The sequence below is a fragment of the Molothrus ater genome, chromosome 13, assembly GCF_012460135.2.
Source record: "Molothrus ater isolate BHLD 08-10-18 breed brown headed cowbird chromosome 13, BPBGC_Mater_1.1, whole genome shotgun sequence".
Lineage (NCBI taxonomy): Eukaryota > Metazoa > Chordata > Aves > Passeriformes > Icteridae > Molothrus > Molothrus ater.
In genome coordinates this window covers 18,500,482-18,517,823 of record NC_050490.2, presented here as the reverse complement: position 1 = coordinate 18,517,823, position 17,342 = coordinate 18,500,482, and the positions used below count along the sequence as shown (strand labels likewise).

The following is a 17,342-nucleotide window of genomic DNA, read 5'->3' as shown; positions in this document are numbered from 1 at the left end:
CAAGTGGAATTCTCCAGAGGGTTTTGGACAGCACTGTGTGAGATAACAACACCTCGAAGATGATGGTCAGAACAAATGGCTGAAGAGGGAAACAGGACTCATAGCATGTACCTGAGGAACTGGAGCAGGTGCAAGGAGGGGGACAATCTGTGGGGAGCTTAGAAACCTTCATTACTGCTGTGCTCTGCAAGGGAGATCAGCATCAGCTCACACTTACAAATAAAAATTTTCCACAAGTGTGGTGCTAACAAAGCCAAACGTCTCAAGGCTTGTGCTTTTTTCCTGACTGTGCTGAAGCTGCTATCTGATGGGAGAGGAAAATGAGGAACTCCCTAACTGTTTCCTGCCAGCCAGCAGCTCGTGTGCCCACTTTTGGAGAGGAGGACTTGGGTTTGGTTGGTTAGCAGGATAAGTGGTCTTTGCTCAGAGAACCTCAACACACAGTGAGCTCTGTTAAACTTTACACAAAGTTCAAAGCAATGTAAGCAATTTTTAAGCTCTGATTTTTTGGCCTCTGCTGAGAGATTGACAAAGAGCTGGTAATGAAGTGTTGTCCTTGGTCATCTTAGAGGAGTGGAGCTGAGAACAAGCTACAGAGAGGGCTCAGTAAGAGGACTCAGCAGATGGTACATGCATGATGTGAAAAGAACACAGAGAGAAAACTGTGCTTGTCTTACCTGGGAGGAAAAAACCTTAATTAGTACATCTGAAAATGAAGAAAATTAGGTCCTAAAATTTCCCCATAAACTCTCTCTTTTATAATTTTCATTAACCTTTTTTCTCAACGCAGTTAAATAAAGCTTTTAGTGTCAAATTTAGGAAGAGGGGGAAGAGGAAGCCAAGGCAGTTGCACACAGCAGTTGTTCAGGTCTGGTTTTGTCCGTAGTGGTTTTCCCAGCTCCTGTTTTCCTGCCAGCAAACAGACTCTGGCTCTAACCTGAGTAGCTCCAGTGCCATCTGCACTGGACTGAGCTGGCACATCCAAATTCTCCCCAGATTCAAACTGGCACAGAGAACTCAATGGACTTCAGCCATTTACACCAGTAGAGACTTTGGCCCGTGCATCTTCTTTGCTTTTCTTCCACCTAAGATACTCCCTTGCAATCCTGCAGTTCTCTGTGGGTTTGCTCTTTCTGATGTGTCTGTGAGTGTTCCTCCCTTGACTTTTTGACAGACGTTTTGCACAGTGCCCTGTTACTGTAAGCCAGGTGCTTTTATCCCTAATGAAGAGTTTCCTGGAAAAAGAAAAAAAAATAAATAAACAATAGATAAAGTAGGTCATGGAGACAGCCGAGTGGAGAGCTTTGCATAGTGATGCAAAATTAAATAAGGCTGGGGTCATGTTCTCCTTTATCTCTGCAGTTACTGCTGTAACAGAGTCTGTGATGGTTCCTGGAAAGGTGAGGAGATTTTGGAGGACTCTTTAGATCTGCTGGGAGTTTGGGGCACAGAGGGGAGAAAGCAGACACAGAACTGTAGGACCTGGCTGTTATCAGAGAGCATTTGCAGCTGCTGTTCTTGCCCATCTCAACCCACTGAGGCCCCTCTCAGTTCAGGTGCAGCTGCTGCACTGAGAGTGATCAGGGGCCCCTGTGGTGGTGTAGCCCGAGGGCCACCCTCAGTGCTGGGTGCTTAAGGGATCCAAGTTTTAGTCTGGACTGCAGAGATTTTGCTTCCTGCAAGGTTCCACTTTGGATCCCTTGTAATGAGGATGCTTTCCCCAGCCCAGATGTAGCCCTTGATGTGCAGCATTCCTCTTGCCAAAGATCTTCCTCACACACCTTCTCCATGGCATCAGCTTTGTGTCCTAGCAAAGGGCACATCTGTTCAGCCTGTTTTCCATGCTGCATGCCTGAATCTGGCAGTTTATAGCCAGGCACCTGAGTAACCAGCCTGATTCTCAGACAGATTTGTGCATGCTCTGGAAACCAGATAAATTTTGTGGATCTCTAACTTGAGACTTTCATTGAACCAAATATCAATCCTCCAGTATTGACAGTGTTCCAGATGTGTCTGTAAGAAACACAGGAAAGCACAAAGGATTATTGCAGCTTCTGAGGAAAACTCTTGTATTTCAAGTAAAATTGGCAGTTTTTAAGTGGCCACTCTAATTCTTAAGCCATTAGAAATCTAAAAATTGATTGAGCGTTTATCTTATACTTACCAGACATCCACAGAAAAAGTTATGTTCTGTCTGGGATATCAATGTCTTTAATAGCTATGAAATTAAAAACTCTTAGATTAAGGTTTCAAGAGGCTGAGAGAAGAATGGAATTCAGGAGAAGGAAACCTGTGTGCTGCTGTAATAGGGAGTGCCAGGGAAGATAAAGCTCTGGGAAAAGCCCCAGGAGAAGAGCTGTGGATAATGTGCAGTTGGACCAGTGGGGTCAGTAAAGGTGGAGATGCAGAGGTAGCAAACATTATTTCCTTTCTGCCTGGTGAAGATACTGAAGATAAAAAGCTTTCCCCTGTCTGCAGCATTTTTAAAAAATACATCTTTAGTTTCAATGTTAATTTTATTCCAGTGTTTGGTTTTGTTTTAGTTGGACTGGTACCTCGAAAGTCCAAGAAATTCACCAACTTTAAAGTCACACTGGAAAAACTGAATCTGGATTTTCAGTGCAGCTCCAAGGCTTGCAAATCAGCCTTCTCCCATAAATACTGCACTGTTTCTGGAAAAAGAAGAGATGGGTCTTTAAATGAAATATGAGCTGTAGGATTGGGATGTGATGGTACTGCTGTAGATCAACAGCCATCAATCTGTGTTACTTAATTTGTCCCTGGCTCAGCTGTTCACTGTACTTGGGACTTTTTTGCTGTTTGTTTCATTTTATTTTCTTCTGAGATAAATGAAGACAAAAAGAAAGGGTCAATTGTTCATGACAAATAGAAGTAATTTTAGAAAAATATATAACTGTAAAGGATATTTTGCATTTTCAAATGCCTTTTTTTCTTTTCTGACTTTCACAGCACTTTCACAGATCACAGTTAATTTATTTCATGGTGTGTCTATTGAACATCCTTTTATTTTATTGCTTGTTACTCTGATTTTCAGGTCAACTTTATGTGCACTCTTTAAATGCTGTAACAAAGTCTGTTGGAATAAATAGTTGAGGTTTTTAAATGAAATATTTAGAGACATTATTCCTCATCTGGGCATGGCTGTAACACTCGAGTTGCTTTGTTTATCCTGGGTGTTCTGCGGATTCAAGGCCTTTGTTGCTCCAAGTGTCTCAGAGGCATATGCTGTAATTGTTTGCCATCTTGCACATGGGCTGGGTGGGTGGCTGGCTGTGAGCTCAATTCAAGCTCATTTGGCTTCCCAGTGATGAGCTTTTTGATGAGTGTCAGACACTTTCTCTCCTGATGGAATGTCTGTGGAGGCATCTCTGAAAAGGCATGGGACAGGGAATATCAGTACACTGTTCAATCAGGAGCCAGAGTGACTCCCCACACAGATTCCAGCAGCTTTAACATTCCACTGAGTGAGAGTCCTGGGTGCCGTGGAGAGGACACCAAGCCTGGCCCCTTCCTGCCATCCCTGCAGCCAAAGGCACAAAGAGCCTCCTCCTGACCTTCCTTGTTTTCCATGTTTTAGTGGAGGGGGTTCAGAGACAGCTGCCCCAGGAGGGTCTCCCAGGCTGCAGGACAATGTCTGTGGGGAAATCCTTCAGGGCCCAGGGTTTTGCCTTCGTAGCCTTGCAGCACCAAGATGCTTTGGGCAGAGGGGGCCAGAGGAAGGTCAGCCCTGTCCCTGGCAGGGCTTGGAGGGACAGCTCAGGCTTAGACACTCCCAGGAACACCAGCATTTCAGTGGGCTTGAGTTTGCATTGATAACTTCAAAGGTTCAAAGGGCTGGCTTCCAGTTTTACCCTGGTAGTCGAGTATACAAGTATAAAATTATGGGCAGAAAAACACAGAAAGTCTTTTTCCAAGCTGACCTTTCTGAAAAGGAGCCAGCAATTATGTGGATTTGGGCACCGGTTCAGCAGTGGTTTTAGGTGTTGTTAATGCAATTTTTTCATTATATTTCTGCTGGACTATTGATTAACTGTTCAATTATTTAAGGAAAAGAAGTTTAGCATTGTGGTGAATAGTAGCTTTTTGGGTAGGTAGTTGTGCTTTGCACAAGTGCTCATGGAGTTTGTGTAAGAACTGACAAAATCCACTCTGCACCTCTTTGTATGCTGATGATAATCTCATGGAGGGGATGGGCAGTGCCAAACATGTTTGCACATTGTTGCCTCAGTGTATTAACACTTATCAGCTTGTAACAAGCTTATTTTCAAAGCACCTGGCAGGCTGGCCAGTCCTCCTCCCCTGGGGAAGATCCTGAGCCTTTGAGAGCTTGCCTGTCCTTAATTCCACCTGGAGTTCCAGAGCCTGGTGCTCTGTGTGGGCTCAGATGGAAAACACTGGATGCACAACTTGGGGGGAATTTGAGCCACCTCAGCCCAGCCCACTCTGCTAAGCCAGGGTCAGGCCTGGAATCTTTGCCAGTGGGATTTAAGCAGAGGCCCAGACACATCCAGCAGCCTTTGTCTTGATAAACATATTTCATTAGCCATAACTGAAGTAATTGCCCAGATTCCTTGCCTCTGACACATCTCTGGTATTTTGACCCAGTTTTCCTCTGAGAGCACTGAAGGAACAATCTTGAGCTTCCAAAAATAACATTTGATAGATTAAGCAGAACTTACTTCATTATTTACTCTCACTTAGCTGTGGCCAAGCTCCCGATGACTCCAGAAGTCAGCTCCGAAAGCGTTAGCACTGAAGCAGATCTGCAGACTCCATAAGTTATCCCTGGAACTGTAACAGTGTTCTCTCCAGCAAGCACAACTCACACTGATGTATTTTAGAGCTTAGAAATTTAAAGCAACTTAAGAGTTTTGGATGTTCACATCCCATTGAAATCAGCCCCCCAGCCCAGTTTTGGAAAACTGAGCAACTGTGGTTCAGAGAGTACAAGGCAGAGCCATGAGGGCACTGCAGCAATTATGACCCTGGTGTGTTTATTCAGCCTTTAAAATAGAGCCTCTAAAATGAGATCTTGGAAATGGAATTGGTTCCTGTGTTGGTACTGAACAGCACCCACTTCACAGGATGATGCAGCAGAGGTGGTGGCTGTGGAGGATGCAGGATCAGATGCAGGATTTCCTCATCAACTGAAAATCTCAGACTTTTGTGTTTATTCTTTCATTTCCCAAGTCATGTTAATTACATGTTAATTCTTGTCTCCCATCTCCTGCATTAATCGTGCAAGGTGCCAGCAGAGGGAACACAGCAGCCCAGGGCACAGTCTGCTGTTTCTGCTACTTCTTCCATCACTTGAATTTCTCTGTGCTCAGATGATAAGAATCACATTGTCAGTGCTTTTGTATTCAGTACCTGATCCTTCCTGGAAGTGTTTATCTGTTTAAAACAGCTTTAAATTTTCATTAAAAAACAAACAAAACCACAACCTGTCACTGGCAATATTTCTGTTGGTCATGACAACAACTTTTAGAGGTGACTAGTGAGGTTGAATGGATTTGTTCTTGACTGCCCAGATTAAAACAAGCTTTTCTGAGCAGGTATCCTGAGCTCTGCAAATTACCCAGTCCTTTCATGGTATCTCAAGTTATTAATCATAAATGGAGGCATCCAAAAAACCCTGATCAGTTTTGAAGCTCGTGGCCTCATTTAGCTTTCATAACAGCTTGTTTCGAACAAAATCTGATGTGGAGCCAAATGAAGTGTGTGTTTAAATGATCCCTTGCCTAAACTATCATGAAAATTTCAGATGGGATGAGAAGAAGGAATGCCACTAAGGGCAGCTTGTTGGAAGCTTGCTACTACTTAGAGACTAAAATAGTGTAATCAGCAAACACTCTGTCACTTTAATGCTTCTCCAGTGAAATCCGACTTTTTGTTTCCTGGCTCAACCACTCTCTTGCATTTTCCTCAATTGCTCCCACACAAATACTAGGATCCATTTTCATTTTGGCACACCTCGTTTTCCTGTTTGGTAGAAACAAGAGTTAAGAACAGAATTATTTATCTTGATGCATGTAATACATTTTTGAAGAATCAACATGGCTTTGGAAAGCCTTCTTAACCTGTGAAAGCCCTTCAAAGTAAACATGAGCATCAAGAAGGTGCAGTTAGATTTCCAGAAGGCTTTTGCAAGGTCTCACATCAAACTTCTTGAAAGAAACTGGACTTTCTGGTTAGGAAGTTAAAGAAGGAAAAGTCTATATGGGAACAAACTTAGGTAGGAAATGACAGGAAACAAATTTCTGGAGGCTGGGAGGGTGTAAGAGGGATGTGCTACATCCCCGTGTTCTTCCACTCTTCTGAGTTCCCTGCTCTTGCCTGAAAGCAGGTTGGTGGGATTGGTCTGAAATAGCACAATTATGTTCTGTTATCTAATTATTTTGAATGTTTTGTCCCATTTCTGCCTTGATTTGTTTCCACACCCCCAAACTCATTTCCTCTGACCCAGTTTTCTGCTTTTCCTGAATGCTCACAGGGCCAAGAGACTTCCCAAGAGCTTTCTCCCACTCTCCCGCTGATGTGCCCTGTGTCTCCATGTGCTGGGGATCTGTAAAAACAGGATCCACTGGGAATTTTTAGCACTTTAAGGTAAGACTTTGTAACACGGCTCTTTGCTAAATGAGTCACTTGGAAATTTGTGGGGAAAATTCAGCCTAGGTTAACTGACTGCATAAACATTTCAACTTTATGATCTTCAGAAGTGTAGAAGGTTTTAAGAAAGGTGTTTGCTAGTGAAAGACACCTCTGCTTACAGCTAGACACAAAATTGGAGGTTTTTTGGCTTGGTTTAGAGCTCACTTCATCCCAAATTGAGGGAAAAACATTCAATTTAGAACTCTGTCATGGAATGGAAATTCTTTTTAAATTTCATGTCAAAGTCATGCTATGAAATATTTTATGACAGAGATGTCAAAATGAAATGTTTCACCACTTCAGGCCCTGAACAGGAAAGTCTCCAATGGTCATTTTTAGTTAGATTTTCTAGCCTGTCAGACATGGAAGCAGAGGAGAAATTGAACCTGTAATTTCTTTTTTTTTCCCCTCAGTCACTTAAAGTACATACTGGTCTTTTTTTTTCACAAGAACGTTACCAAAACCAAGTCCTCAACATCTAGAAAAAGCTGTATGGGATATTTATTTCACCCAGCAAGGGTTCTTTGAGATCTTATTTTCTTTGCAGGTAGGTCCTTCCCTCAGGGGTAGTGCTTTTTCCACACTGATGTTCATGAAGTTTAAAGGATCATCTGCATCTCGAGGTCTCTTTGCAAACCCCAGCAGTTTCCTCAAAGAAGGCTTTTTGTAAAGAGACTCCACAGACAAATAAATTCATGATTTGCCACCTACTAGATTTTCTGTAGCTAGGATTTGGAGGTTTCCTTTCTTTTGTGATGGAACCAATGACTTGTATCAATATTGTAGGTGAAATAGTGAAATTTTTCAAAAAGGAGGAAGATAGGAGAAAATGGCCTAAGGAGTAGCAGATACCTCATCTGTTATAATTAACAGAATGAGATACTTGTGAAAAATCACCTGGTTGTCCTTTGGATTGAAAGACTCTTCCCAAATTTTACCTAAATTGACTTCTTTCACTTCTGAAAAGAAAAATCAGGGCTGGAGAGACAAAAGTTCAGAGTGCATGTGGGGATGGCACACACCACCTTTGTGTCATTTATTTGGGTGTTCAGCCCCCAGGCTGCCTGTCCTGGGAGAGTGGCAGACACTGGAAATGTTGCAATAATTTGGCTGTAGCTTTAATGAAGGCACAGGCATTGTCCCCCTCAAGGCTGGTGCTGCCTCCTTGGAGAATCTGCCCCAAACACTGAATTTGAGGCAGGAATTTCCTATGTGCTGTGGTGAGCAGTGAAAGCTGAAAGCCCAGCATTAGATGTCATTACTGGATTCTTTTTTGATATTGGTTTTTAATATGTGTGCTCCTATTTTTAGAGTTTTATTCTGACTCCTTTAATAGCAACCATTCCATTTTGGTATGAGGGCATTTCTATTAACAGTGATCAAAGTGAAATATTTCATTTGAGTTACAAAAAGAGACACTTGAGATGAATGAGGTTCTGCTGGATTTGGGGAGTTGGATGGTTCTGATCTTCAATCTGACTTACAAAGTTAAGAAATTAATGACACAAAGCAGCTCCCTCACAAACAGATAATAACAGAGCATTAGCAATAAAAGTTTAGAAAACAGTTTGGAACCTCTTTCTAATACACAGCAAAAAAATATTCTGGGTGCTATTAGGGCTTATAAATAATTCTTTGACATTTGTTTGATTTAAAAACTAAACTGAGGCATCATTTCCTTAAGAGCAAATTGAGGTCTCTGAGAACTACAGAATTCAAATATGGGGCTGCTTTAGACCTCATTCTCTTTAGAGTGAGGCAGCAGGGCTCTATTCTCATTTATTTTTATTTTGTAGGGAGTACTTTAATATAAAGGATATATAAAATTCAATATAAAGAATGGGTAGTTTTCAGCAAGAATGAGTGATCTTAAGAGCCTCTTTCTTAGCATCTGGTGTATTCTAAGCAAATCTTTCTTGAAGGTTTGCTTTCTCCTGAACTCAAGGGCACTGGCTTCAGTTGGTACTGAAGGAGAAAAAATTGGAGTGGGGAAGAAGTTTGATTTCTAGCTTGAATTAATTATTATTTACCTTTCAGTTCCTGATAACTGATGGAAAGCAAATGCAGGCAATGAATTACTGATTTCAAGTCAGGCTGCCTTTCTGCCTGTAATTAATGTAGCACAGACCCAGGCTGTTGATGCTCTCCAGAAGTTAACAAACTGAGCACAGAACTGTGTTTAGATTTAAGCCCTCTCTGAAGATTTGCATTTCCTGGAGCAGCTTTGCCCACACCTGCCCATCAGAAGGAGCTTTCCTTCAGCCCCATTTGCTCAGCCCTGCCCTGTACCAAAGGTGCAGAGGATGAAGAAGGAAGGTAAAGGTAAATTATAGCCGGGAAATACAGCGCCAAATCTCACTTATCCCTGTGCTTTGGCATTATTGCAGTGCTGCTCAGTGTCACAAATAAAGGCATTTTAGGAGGGATTTGTGTTAAAGGGCTGCCAGTTTGTGCAGCCTCATCCTTGGGTTGTTCACATCCATTGTCCATGCTGTGCTCAGGGAATGTTCAGCTTTACTCTCACACAGCTCTGACTGTTTGGAACACTGGGGCTTTTGGCAGCTCAGCCCCTGCAGCCGCTTTTCCTCCATGGACATGCAGTGCCCAGGACAGGGATAGGCACTGGCTTCTCCATAAATACATCCTTGCCTTGTCAGCCCTCTGGATTTCCAGACTAAGCTTTTGCATTGTTGCTGTGGGACTCTGGAAAAGCCCACAGGTAAAAAATGGTCACTCCTTGACTTAAAACCATTTCATGAGGAACATTAGCATTAAATCATGTTAATTAACATTAATATGACTTACATGGCTTAAGACCTATCTTTGGGTTTAGCAGCGCTCTAGGAATAATTTAAAAGATGAGCTATTGCTCCCTTTGGGATTTTGACTTGAGTCCACTAAAGGCAATGGGTGTCCTTGAACTGCCTAAGAAGGCTCTGGGTCAGGAGGCAATTTCTGAGCAGTTTCCTGGCTCTTCATTCTGCTTTGTGATGGCTTCTTTATGCTGGGCTGTATATCAGGGCCCTGCAGAGCAAACCTCTTAACATCCCTTTGCTGTTCTGGACCCTGAGGCAATGAGCCATGTGTTTTTTTTGATGATCATATGAAGATTCAATCTATTTTTAGGGCAATCTTGTTGCCAGGAATAATTTCTAGGACTTCTGATTTGAATGGTGAATTATGTGTCCATGTAAAAGCCTGAAATGGGTATTTAAAAATACTTTTTCCTGACTTAATGTTTTACAGATTTACACCTCTAATGCTGTTACAAAAAAAGCAATTTTATTTTCTATCTATTTTGAATTTTTGATTGGTGTCATTGGAGACTTCTAGGCCAACACCACAACTTTGGTTTCAAAGCCCCAAGCAGATGTAAGTCAGTACATTTAACAGATGAACAGGAAGGTGATGAAGAGACCACACCCAGTGAATTTTGTACAACCTCTTTCCAGCTTCAATGCAAATATTTTTATTTCATGTTCAGTATTCTGTGTAATGTGCCCCAATGCACTGACCTCTGTAATTCTCAGTGGTTCCCCATCCAGGGCTTGAGGAGTGCATTGATTTTCCTTCCATCATGCAATAAGCACGAGTCTCACATCCAGACCATATTGACACCTGTAAACCCCATTTAAATAAATCAAAGGGGGCATTTGGGTATTCTCCCACTTGCCTGTAGGTTGATGGAAGAATAGATTGCTTTAATACCTCAGTGATTTATTTGTCAGTACAGACAGCCTGTCATAAAAATAATCAGTATCAGAAATGTTCTTTGGAAGAATCATTTGGGCTATCAATATCTTGGGTGGCTTAATCATCAAATTCATTGCTTTTATTAGGTTTAAATGTATAAGTTCCTTTTAGAATGGATTTGAACTTTTAAAGCATTTTACTGTTTAGTTGATTGCTTTTTCAAGTATTTCAGTTTCTGAATAGCTCCACAGTATTTGGATTTGCACAAAAGTAAGGAGGAAAAGGCCTAGAAGGATATTTTCTTCAAAATTGTCTCTAATGGCTCTACTTTCTTCTCTTTCTCTAGGTACAACAATGGTGGCACCTGTGCTGTTCCAGTGGATTCTAAGAGGGCTTATTCTGACTTTCCTGCTCAAAACTACTCTGTCCCTAAATCCAGATGATCCAAATGTTTGTAGTCACTGGGAAAGGTAATGTGTAACCTGCCTACTTTTATTTTTTTTAATCATCCATTTCATATTTTTACATTTAGAAGGCAAGCTGAGAGCCATAATTTGGTAAATACCACCACATCTTCAAAAAGAGATTTGCTTTAGAGAAAATGTGCTTTGGAGTGCCTTGGAGGGTTTGGATCATCCCAAGGAATTGGTCCTAAGGCTGCAGCTATTGCCCACATCCCCCTGTGCCGTTTGGGAAGTTCCTCCAGAGTCTGAGCAACAGGAGTGCACTGAAGTGTTTGCATCCATCATGGAGAGAGCCACAGAAATGCTGGCCTTGTTCTGTCCTGCTTTTTTCTGCTTGTTGTCCAGCAAGAAAGTTTGAAGCTCTTCCTGCTGCAACATCCTGGCTGTTTTTGTCTGGCCTGAACTTCAGGGCTCTTCCTGCCAAATTCATTTCGGCATCAGAGAGCAAATGAAAGCACTGAACATGAAAGGCTCTGGAATTTCTTGTTCTCTCTCTTGTTCCAGTGTCCTGGTCCTAAAAGTGGATCTGAGCAGGCCAGTTCCTGTGAGCACAGAGAAACCCACAGCCTTTGATGGGGTTCACGCTCAACAGGGGCTGTTTGCAGAGGCTAAAGGTCCTGTACTTCTCAGTTGAACTTGCTACATTTCCAGTCCTGCTCTCTGGTTCAATTCCACACAAATCTGAATTGCTGTACACTTCAGCAAAATACACCCCTTAACAAAGGTAAAAATAGAATCATCTTTAATGACTATGTTTTGAGGCCTTAATTAGAGAATTAACTCATTGTAGATAATGCAACTGCAAAGCAAAAACTGTGCAGGAAAAGGATTTTGCTGTCTGCGTGCTGGAAGTGCATTCAGAGCACAGGAATAAAATATTGATTTTGTCTGAAGAAAGTCAGCAACCTAGAGACCCAATCAAGGAGAAACAAAAATTAAATACCAAAATTGATTGGTTGTACTGACCAAGATGACTTTGTTAGTTAGATGTTAATAAATCAAAGGGAAAAGATTGTTAGGGCTATTGCTGGATAATAAACGGGATCGTAAAATAATAATTGAGATTTGCAAGTGTTACTGTCTTACATTAATAATGAGCAATGTAAATATTTTATATTTTGGCATTAGCAGAAGTAAAAACATTATTGTCAAAGCCAGCAAAGAGGGCAAAGCAGCATCCAGGGAAACCTTGGCTTGTCAGAGGGGACACAACAAGCAGGGCAGGAACAGCCCAATCTTCGATTTCAGGCCACTCAACCCCTCCAAGCAAATATCTTGGTATTGCCTTGTGGGTGCAATCTCCCAGGGCTTAATCACATCTGCAGTCCTGCTGATGAGAGGGAAATCAGCTGCAGAATTAAGACAATGCATATAATGAGTGACCTAGAGGATCTCATTCCTGGGTCTTGACCTGCCTAGGGTGTTTTGTGTATTGTTCTCCAAAGATGTTGTAGGTCTGATAAAGTGGGCCCTGTGTCCAGGTCAGCACCTGACAGAGGAGTCCTTGAGCAGTGCACACACCTGCTGTGGGGCACTGCTCTGCTGCCACTGACCCCAGCATGAGATTTGGGTTCTTGGATCACATCAGAGGCCCAAACAATAATGAACATAGAACCTGTTGCATAGCTAAATGGTGGTTTTGGATGGATTGCTCAGTTCTTGCTATTGTTGGAGCTCTGTGATTTCTCACCAAATTGCCCAGGTTTTGCCCATATCCATGCACTTTTCGCCTTCTAAATTTCCATGAATTTTAGTAACATTTGTTTTTTTCCTAAAAGAGAATGGTTTATTCTCACAGAGATATCTCTATGCCTATATCACGACGCCAAACATTTCCAAACTTCAGGAAGAGGTCTAACAGAAGGAAGCCCTTTTCTGCTCTTTGCTGATACCCACATTTCTAAGATTCTTGATGTAAATATGTTTCATACTGGAGTTCCACAAGCCACAGATACAGGGAACTGCAGCTTTTCACAGCCTCTCACCTCTTTCCCTGTCCACCCTCAGCTACGCCGTGACCGTGCAGGAATCCTACGCTCACCCCTTTGACCAGATCTACTACACACGATGCACAGACATCCTCAACTGGTTCAAGTGCACCAGGCACAGGTAAGAGCTCATCCTCAGAAACCTGAGCTTCCTGCTGCCTTCTCATCTCCTCACACACCCCTTGTTTATCCAAATGTTTGTGGTGCTCCAATGTAGATGTGTACACAAAGATGTGTGTTTGGAATTCTAGGGCATTGAGTAGAAATACAGAGATTTTTGCCTGAAGTTTGAATGAGATAAGTGACAGTCAGTCCCCCATGGGGCCATCCAGGAGAATGTATCATTCCACTGCCTTGCCATGGGATTGGAAGTGTCTATTCCCTAACCAGACATGACCAACTCTCTTTTCCAAGTGACTGGTGCATGTCCAGGTTTGTCAAAGGAAGTCCATGCGCCTCCTAAATTGTAAATAATGAGGAATTTGAGTGGTAATTAGAAATGGATCTGTGTTAGAATTAGTGCACCCAAATCTGCACTGAAAATCAGGTAAAAAGAAGATGAGACCCATCTGTTTCTAGGACTGAATGAATACTTGTACCAAAGAGTTAATTTTTCCCAGGCTGCAGGATATTTCTGTTCTATTCATTCTGCTTCCAAAGTATCCTAACAAATATCCACTAATATTCACAATCTTTCAAGGGGGTTTTAGAAGCCTTTTTTTATTTCATCTCTCATGAATTCAGTTGCAAGTTGGCTGTTCAGCACCATCCCAGTGGGACTGTGGCACTTGGCTTTTTGGCTGCTGTGTTCCAGTGTTTGGAAGTGAACAGAGCTGCAGAGCTTTCTGGAATATTGTATAGATTGGAATGCAGCAGAGTAAATTCGATCAGTTTATCCAGCATGAGGGACAATAGATTCTGTTCAATTGAGGTAATTTCCATAAACTAGCAAAGCTGTTTTGAAGTGTTTGCTGTTAAATATGCAGTTAAATATTACCTTTCTATGGTGGTATCCTTGCTAATGCTATGAATAAATATAGGAATGCTTCAGAATGCTAAACACCTTTTAATTTCTGTGGACCACAGTATTGTGGTGGGACTGTAATGACACTTTGCAAGGTAGGAGTGCCTTGGGAGGGTTTGCAAGCAGGAACAATTCACCTGGGGTTAACTTCTCAAGCTGTGTATTGAGAGCAGTTGCCACTGTGGTAAGGTTTTGTGTAGCAGCTGACACAGTGGTCTCTGCAGAAGACTCTGTTCCTTCCACTGATGAGATCTGACCTTGCTGATGTGCAAAAATAAATCATTTATTCTTGAAGAAACTCCTTGCCCTTGCAGCAGGACTGGGAAAATGTTTTAAGACAGCAGCTGCCCCAGGAAGAGCTCCAGTGGCTGTCACAAGCACGGAGCTCATAACACGAGTCGTATTTCAAGCTTCAGAACAAGTATCGATTCCTCCCTTATTGTGCCGTTTATTATCAAAAAGCTTTCATGCATTTAAAAATAATTATTGAATGCTAGCCTTACTATAATTTAACACAAATATCATTGCAGCAGGAGGCATTGATTTTCAATAGTGTCCCGTGGTTTGTGTCTCGTGCTGCAGGATCAGCTACAAGACCGCCTATCGCAGGGGGCTGCGCACCATGTACCGGCGGCGCTCGCAGTGCTGCCCCGGCTACTACGAGAGTGGGGACTACTGCATACGTATGTACACAGGGCCCTGGCACCTCTCCCTGGGGCTTTGCAGCAGCTGGGGATCAATTCAACTTTTGTTGCATTAGGGTTGATTTTCAGGGCTTTCGGCTGGCGCTGATCGCAGGCAGAATTGCGGGGACGGAATATTTCGGGGTGGTTTGGATATGTGCATCTCAAGCACAGAGGGAGAACTTGGCTGAAGCCATTGGGGAGGGAGTTAATGAAGTCCCTTAGTGCCTTCTTGAATCAGAGCTTACTTTGGGGAGTAATTAATGCAAGTATTCACCAATGTTAAGGAATTAGGGGAACTGAGAGCACTCAGGAATAAACTACCACATAATTTAAGCAGCAGTGTAAAGGTTCTGCCTCTTACCTTTGGAAGTTCTTACTTCAAGAGTTAAATGAGTTAAAATCTCTTTTTTTTTTTTCCACAATGGTTCCCATCAACAATTTAACTTTTTAAAGCTTCTCAAATGTCAGAAGAACTTTCTCCCAGCTGTGCTGTATAAATAAATACAGAGCTCTGGAGTGTTTTAGGTCAATATGAGGGGGGACAAAAATCAAAATGGATCTTTCAGCATGCTTAAGAGCTTTGTTAATTAAAAATACCCTGTACATTAGTGTCACATGTTTTCAGTATTGCAGCTTTCTGAGTGTTCTGCATGTGCTCAAAAGGAGAGTGGAGATGGGACCTCTTGTCTAAGTCCTCTGTTGTGAGAGTATGACACCAGAAAAACACAAAGAGGTTTTGGTCAGCATCAGAATCCAAATTTTATTAACAGGTTTATAATGCCATGGAATAAATGTGAAAATGATACAATTATCTAGCTAATTTCAAATATTTTGGCACTGTGCTTTATAGCTATTTCTTTTTAGCTCTGTTGATGTTTTTATTTGAGTTCCTGTAATTCATATTGTAATGCATGAGCAGCTGAAAACCATGAATGGACCCTGATCTCATTTTCAGTGACCTTTCTTCCAAACAGTTACATTCAAGGGGTTTGGGCTGTGAAAAATCACCAGCCCTTTGAGATAAGGCATTAGAATTATTTTACAGAAAGTGTAATAAGTTGATCTTTTGAAGTGCAAAATGCCCTTAGTCAAGTCCTGAAAAACATTTATTGCAACCTATTGTCTTTGCTGGAATCCTTCCTGTGGTAAGTATGCACCTACCTATTGACATCTCAGGTGTCAATACCATGTCAGCAGTTGTTCCACACACTTTTATTACAGTCTTGAATTTCATGACTCAGAATCCTGTCTGTCACACAGCATATTTATTATCACTTTTTCCCTGCAATCTATTGATTTTTTATTTTTAATTTTTTTTTAATTACTGTACTGTCGCAACAATAAATCTCTCCAGACTTTCTGATTCTTTGAAGATATTAACATTTGTTTTGAGGTGTTTTTTTTGTTAGTATTAATACTTAGTGTTTTGCTGCTGCCAGGCAAATTTTATCTTTCTGTGGTGGAGAAAGAACAGCATACACTGAAATTTTGCTAATGCAGAGCAGGCAGCAGGTATCTGGTCAGACCAAGAGCCCCGTGTTTGACACAGAGCAGATAATAGTTACACTCTCTCTGCTGTTTACATGTGCAGGAGTCAGGTTCTTGTATTTCATTATCAGCCTGGTGTGTGCTCAGGGACATCTGCTCTCTGTCCTTCCCGGAGATCGGAGCAGCAAAAGCAGCCAAGGGGGAAATGATGTCAGGGAAGAACTTCTCCATCATGATGGATTCCAGATGCTTGGACTTATTATTTTGCTACCACAAATAGCCACACAGCAAAAAACACCCAGAACCAAACAGAAAACCTCCTTGAAATTCTCTGAGCCCTCAAGCAACAGTTTGGAGGCCCAGTATTTTGCTAATGGGATCCTTTTCATGTCACCCCTTTGGTTTGTAACACATCAAGCCCTGATCCCATTTCTTTTGTTTTGTTTTTCCACAATATGTTCCTGTGCCAACAAGCAAATTCTCTCATTCATCATCCTTTGCAGTCAGCAGTAAATTCCATTTTCATTCCTGGAGGCACTTCTCTGCTTTTGCCTTTTTCCATCCCATTTCTTGCTTCTCTTTACACTGGTATTTTTTTTGCTGTTTCCTAACGAGGTTGTCCAGTACTCCTGTCCCACGTTCCTGCAGACACATTCAGTGCTGCTCCTCTAAAGGCAGCTGCTCCAAGAGTGGCCAGGACACCAAATTCTGAGCTTTTCCTGAGCTGTCCCTGGCAGGAAGGGAGGGAAGCTCCAGCCCTGCAGAGAGGGCTCTCTCTGCTCAGCCAGCCCTTTAAAATCCACTCCATTAGCAATCATGGAAGCCACTACAACATGGGGAGGAGGGATACATCCTGCAGTGAGTCTGATGATCAAAAGAAAGTTTGATTAAAAAACAGTGTGTAGATTAAAGGCTAATTGGTTCTTCTTTCATTAATAGCAGTCTTTATTTCTTGCAAAAGTTAAATGGCTTTGTAATTAACAGTGACATGTTTAGACTAGAGAGGGCTGAGTTTAAATCTCTATTAATGACTGTTTCTTGGATTTTAAAACAGAAGTGAAGGCTTTCAGCTACTGTTTTGATCTTCTCCCTTTTCATTTACTAACTTTCAAAAGGATGTCAGATATATGGCTTTATCTTTGTCCTCCTGTTGGGGCTTACTAAATAGATTAAGTCTAATAAAATCTACCCTCAGTTCTAAATAATCACGTTGATCCAGAGCTTCTTGCTCTGCCACTTCTCTGGTGTCTTCTTTACCTTTTTGGCATCTGTATGTGCTGCTACCCAAATAAAATGTGGAATTCAGGCACAAGGTCCAATAATTTAA

The 17,342-nt window shown here is 41.9% G+C and overlaps 1 protein-coding gene across 7 annotated transcripts in view; it reads left to right on the top strand.

Moving 5' to 3' along the window:
- Positions 1 to 17,342, top strand: part of MEGF11 (multiple EGF like domains 11) — a 253,952-nt gene that overhangs the window by 51,244 nt on the left and 185,366 nt on the right. For all 7 annotated transcript variants that reach the window (XM_036389486.2, XM_036389485.2, XM_036389488.2 and 4 more), the window contains exons 2-5: positions 6,515 to 6,627; positions 10,712 to 10,835; positions 12,837 to 12,938; positions 14,424 to 14,524. In XM_036389486.2, coding sequence (XP_036245379.1) covers positions 10,720 to 10,835; positions 12,837 to 12,938; positions 14,424 to 14,524 — 319 coding nt within the window. In that variant the 5' untranslated portion in view covers positions 6,515 to 6,627; positions 10,712 to 10,719. The remainder of the gene's footprint in view (positions 1 to 6,514; positions 6,628 to 10,711; positions 10,836 to 12,836; positions 12,939 to 14,423; positions 14,525 to 17,342) is intronic.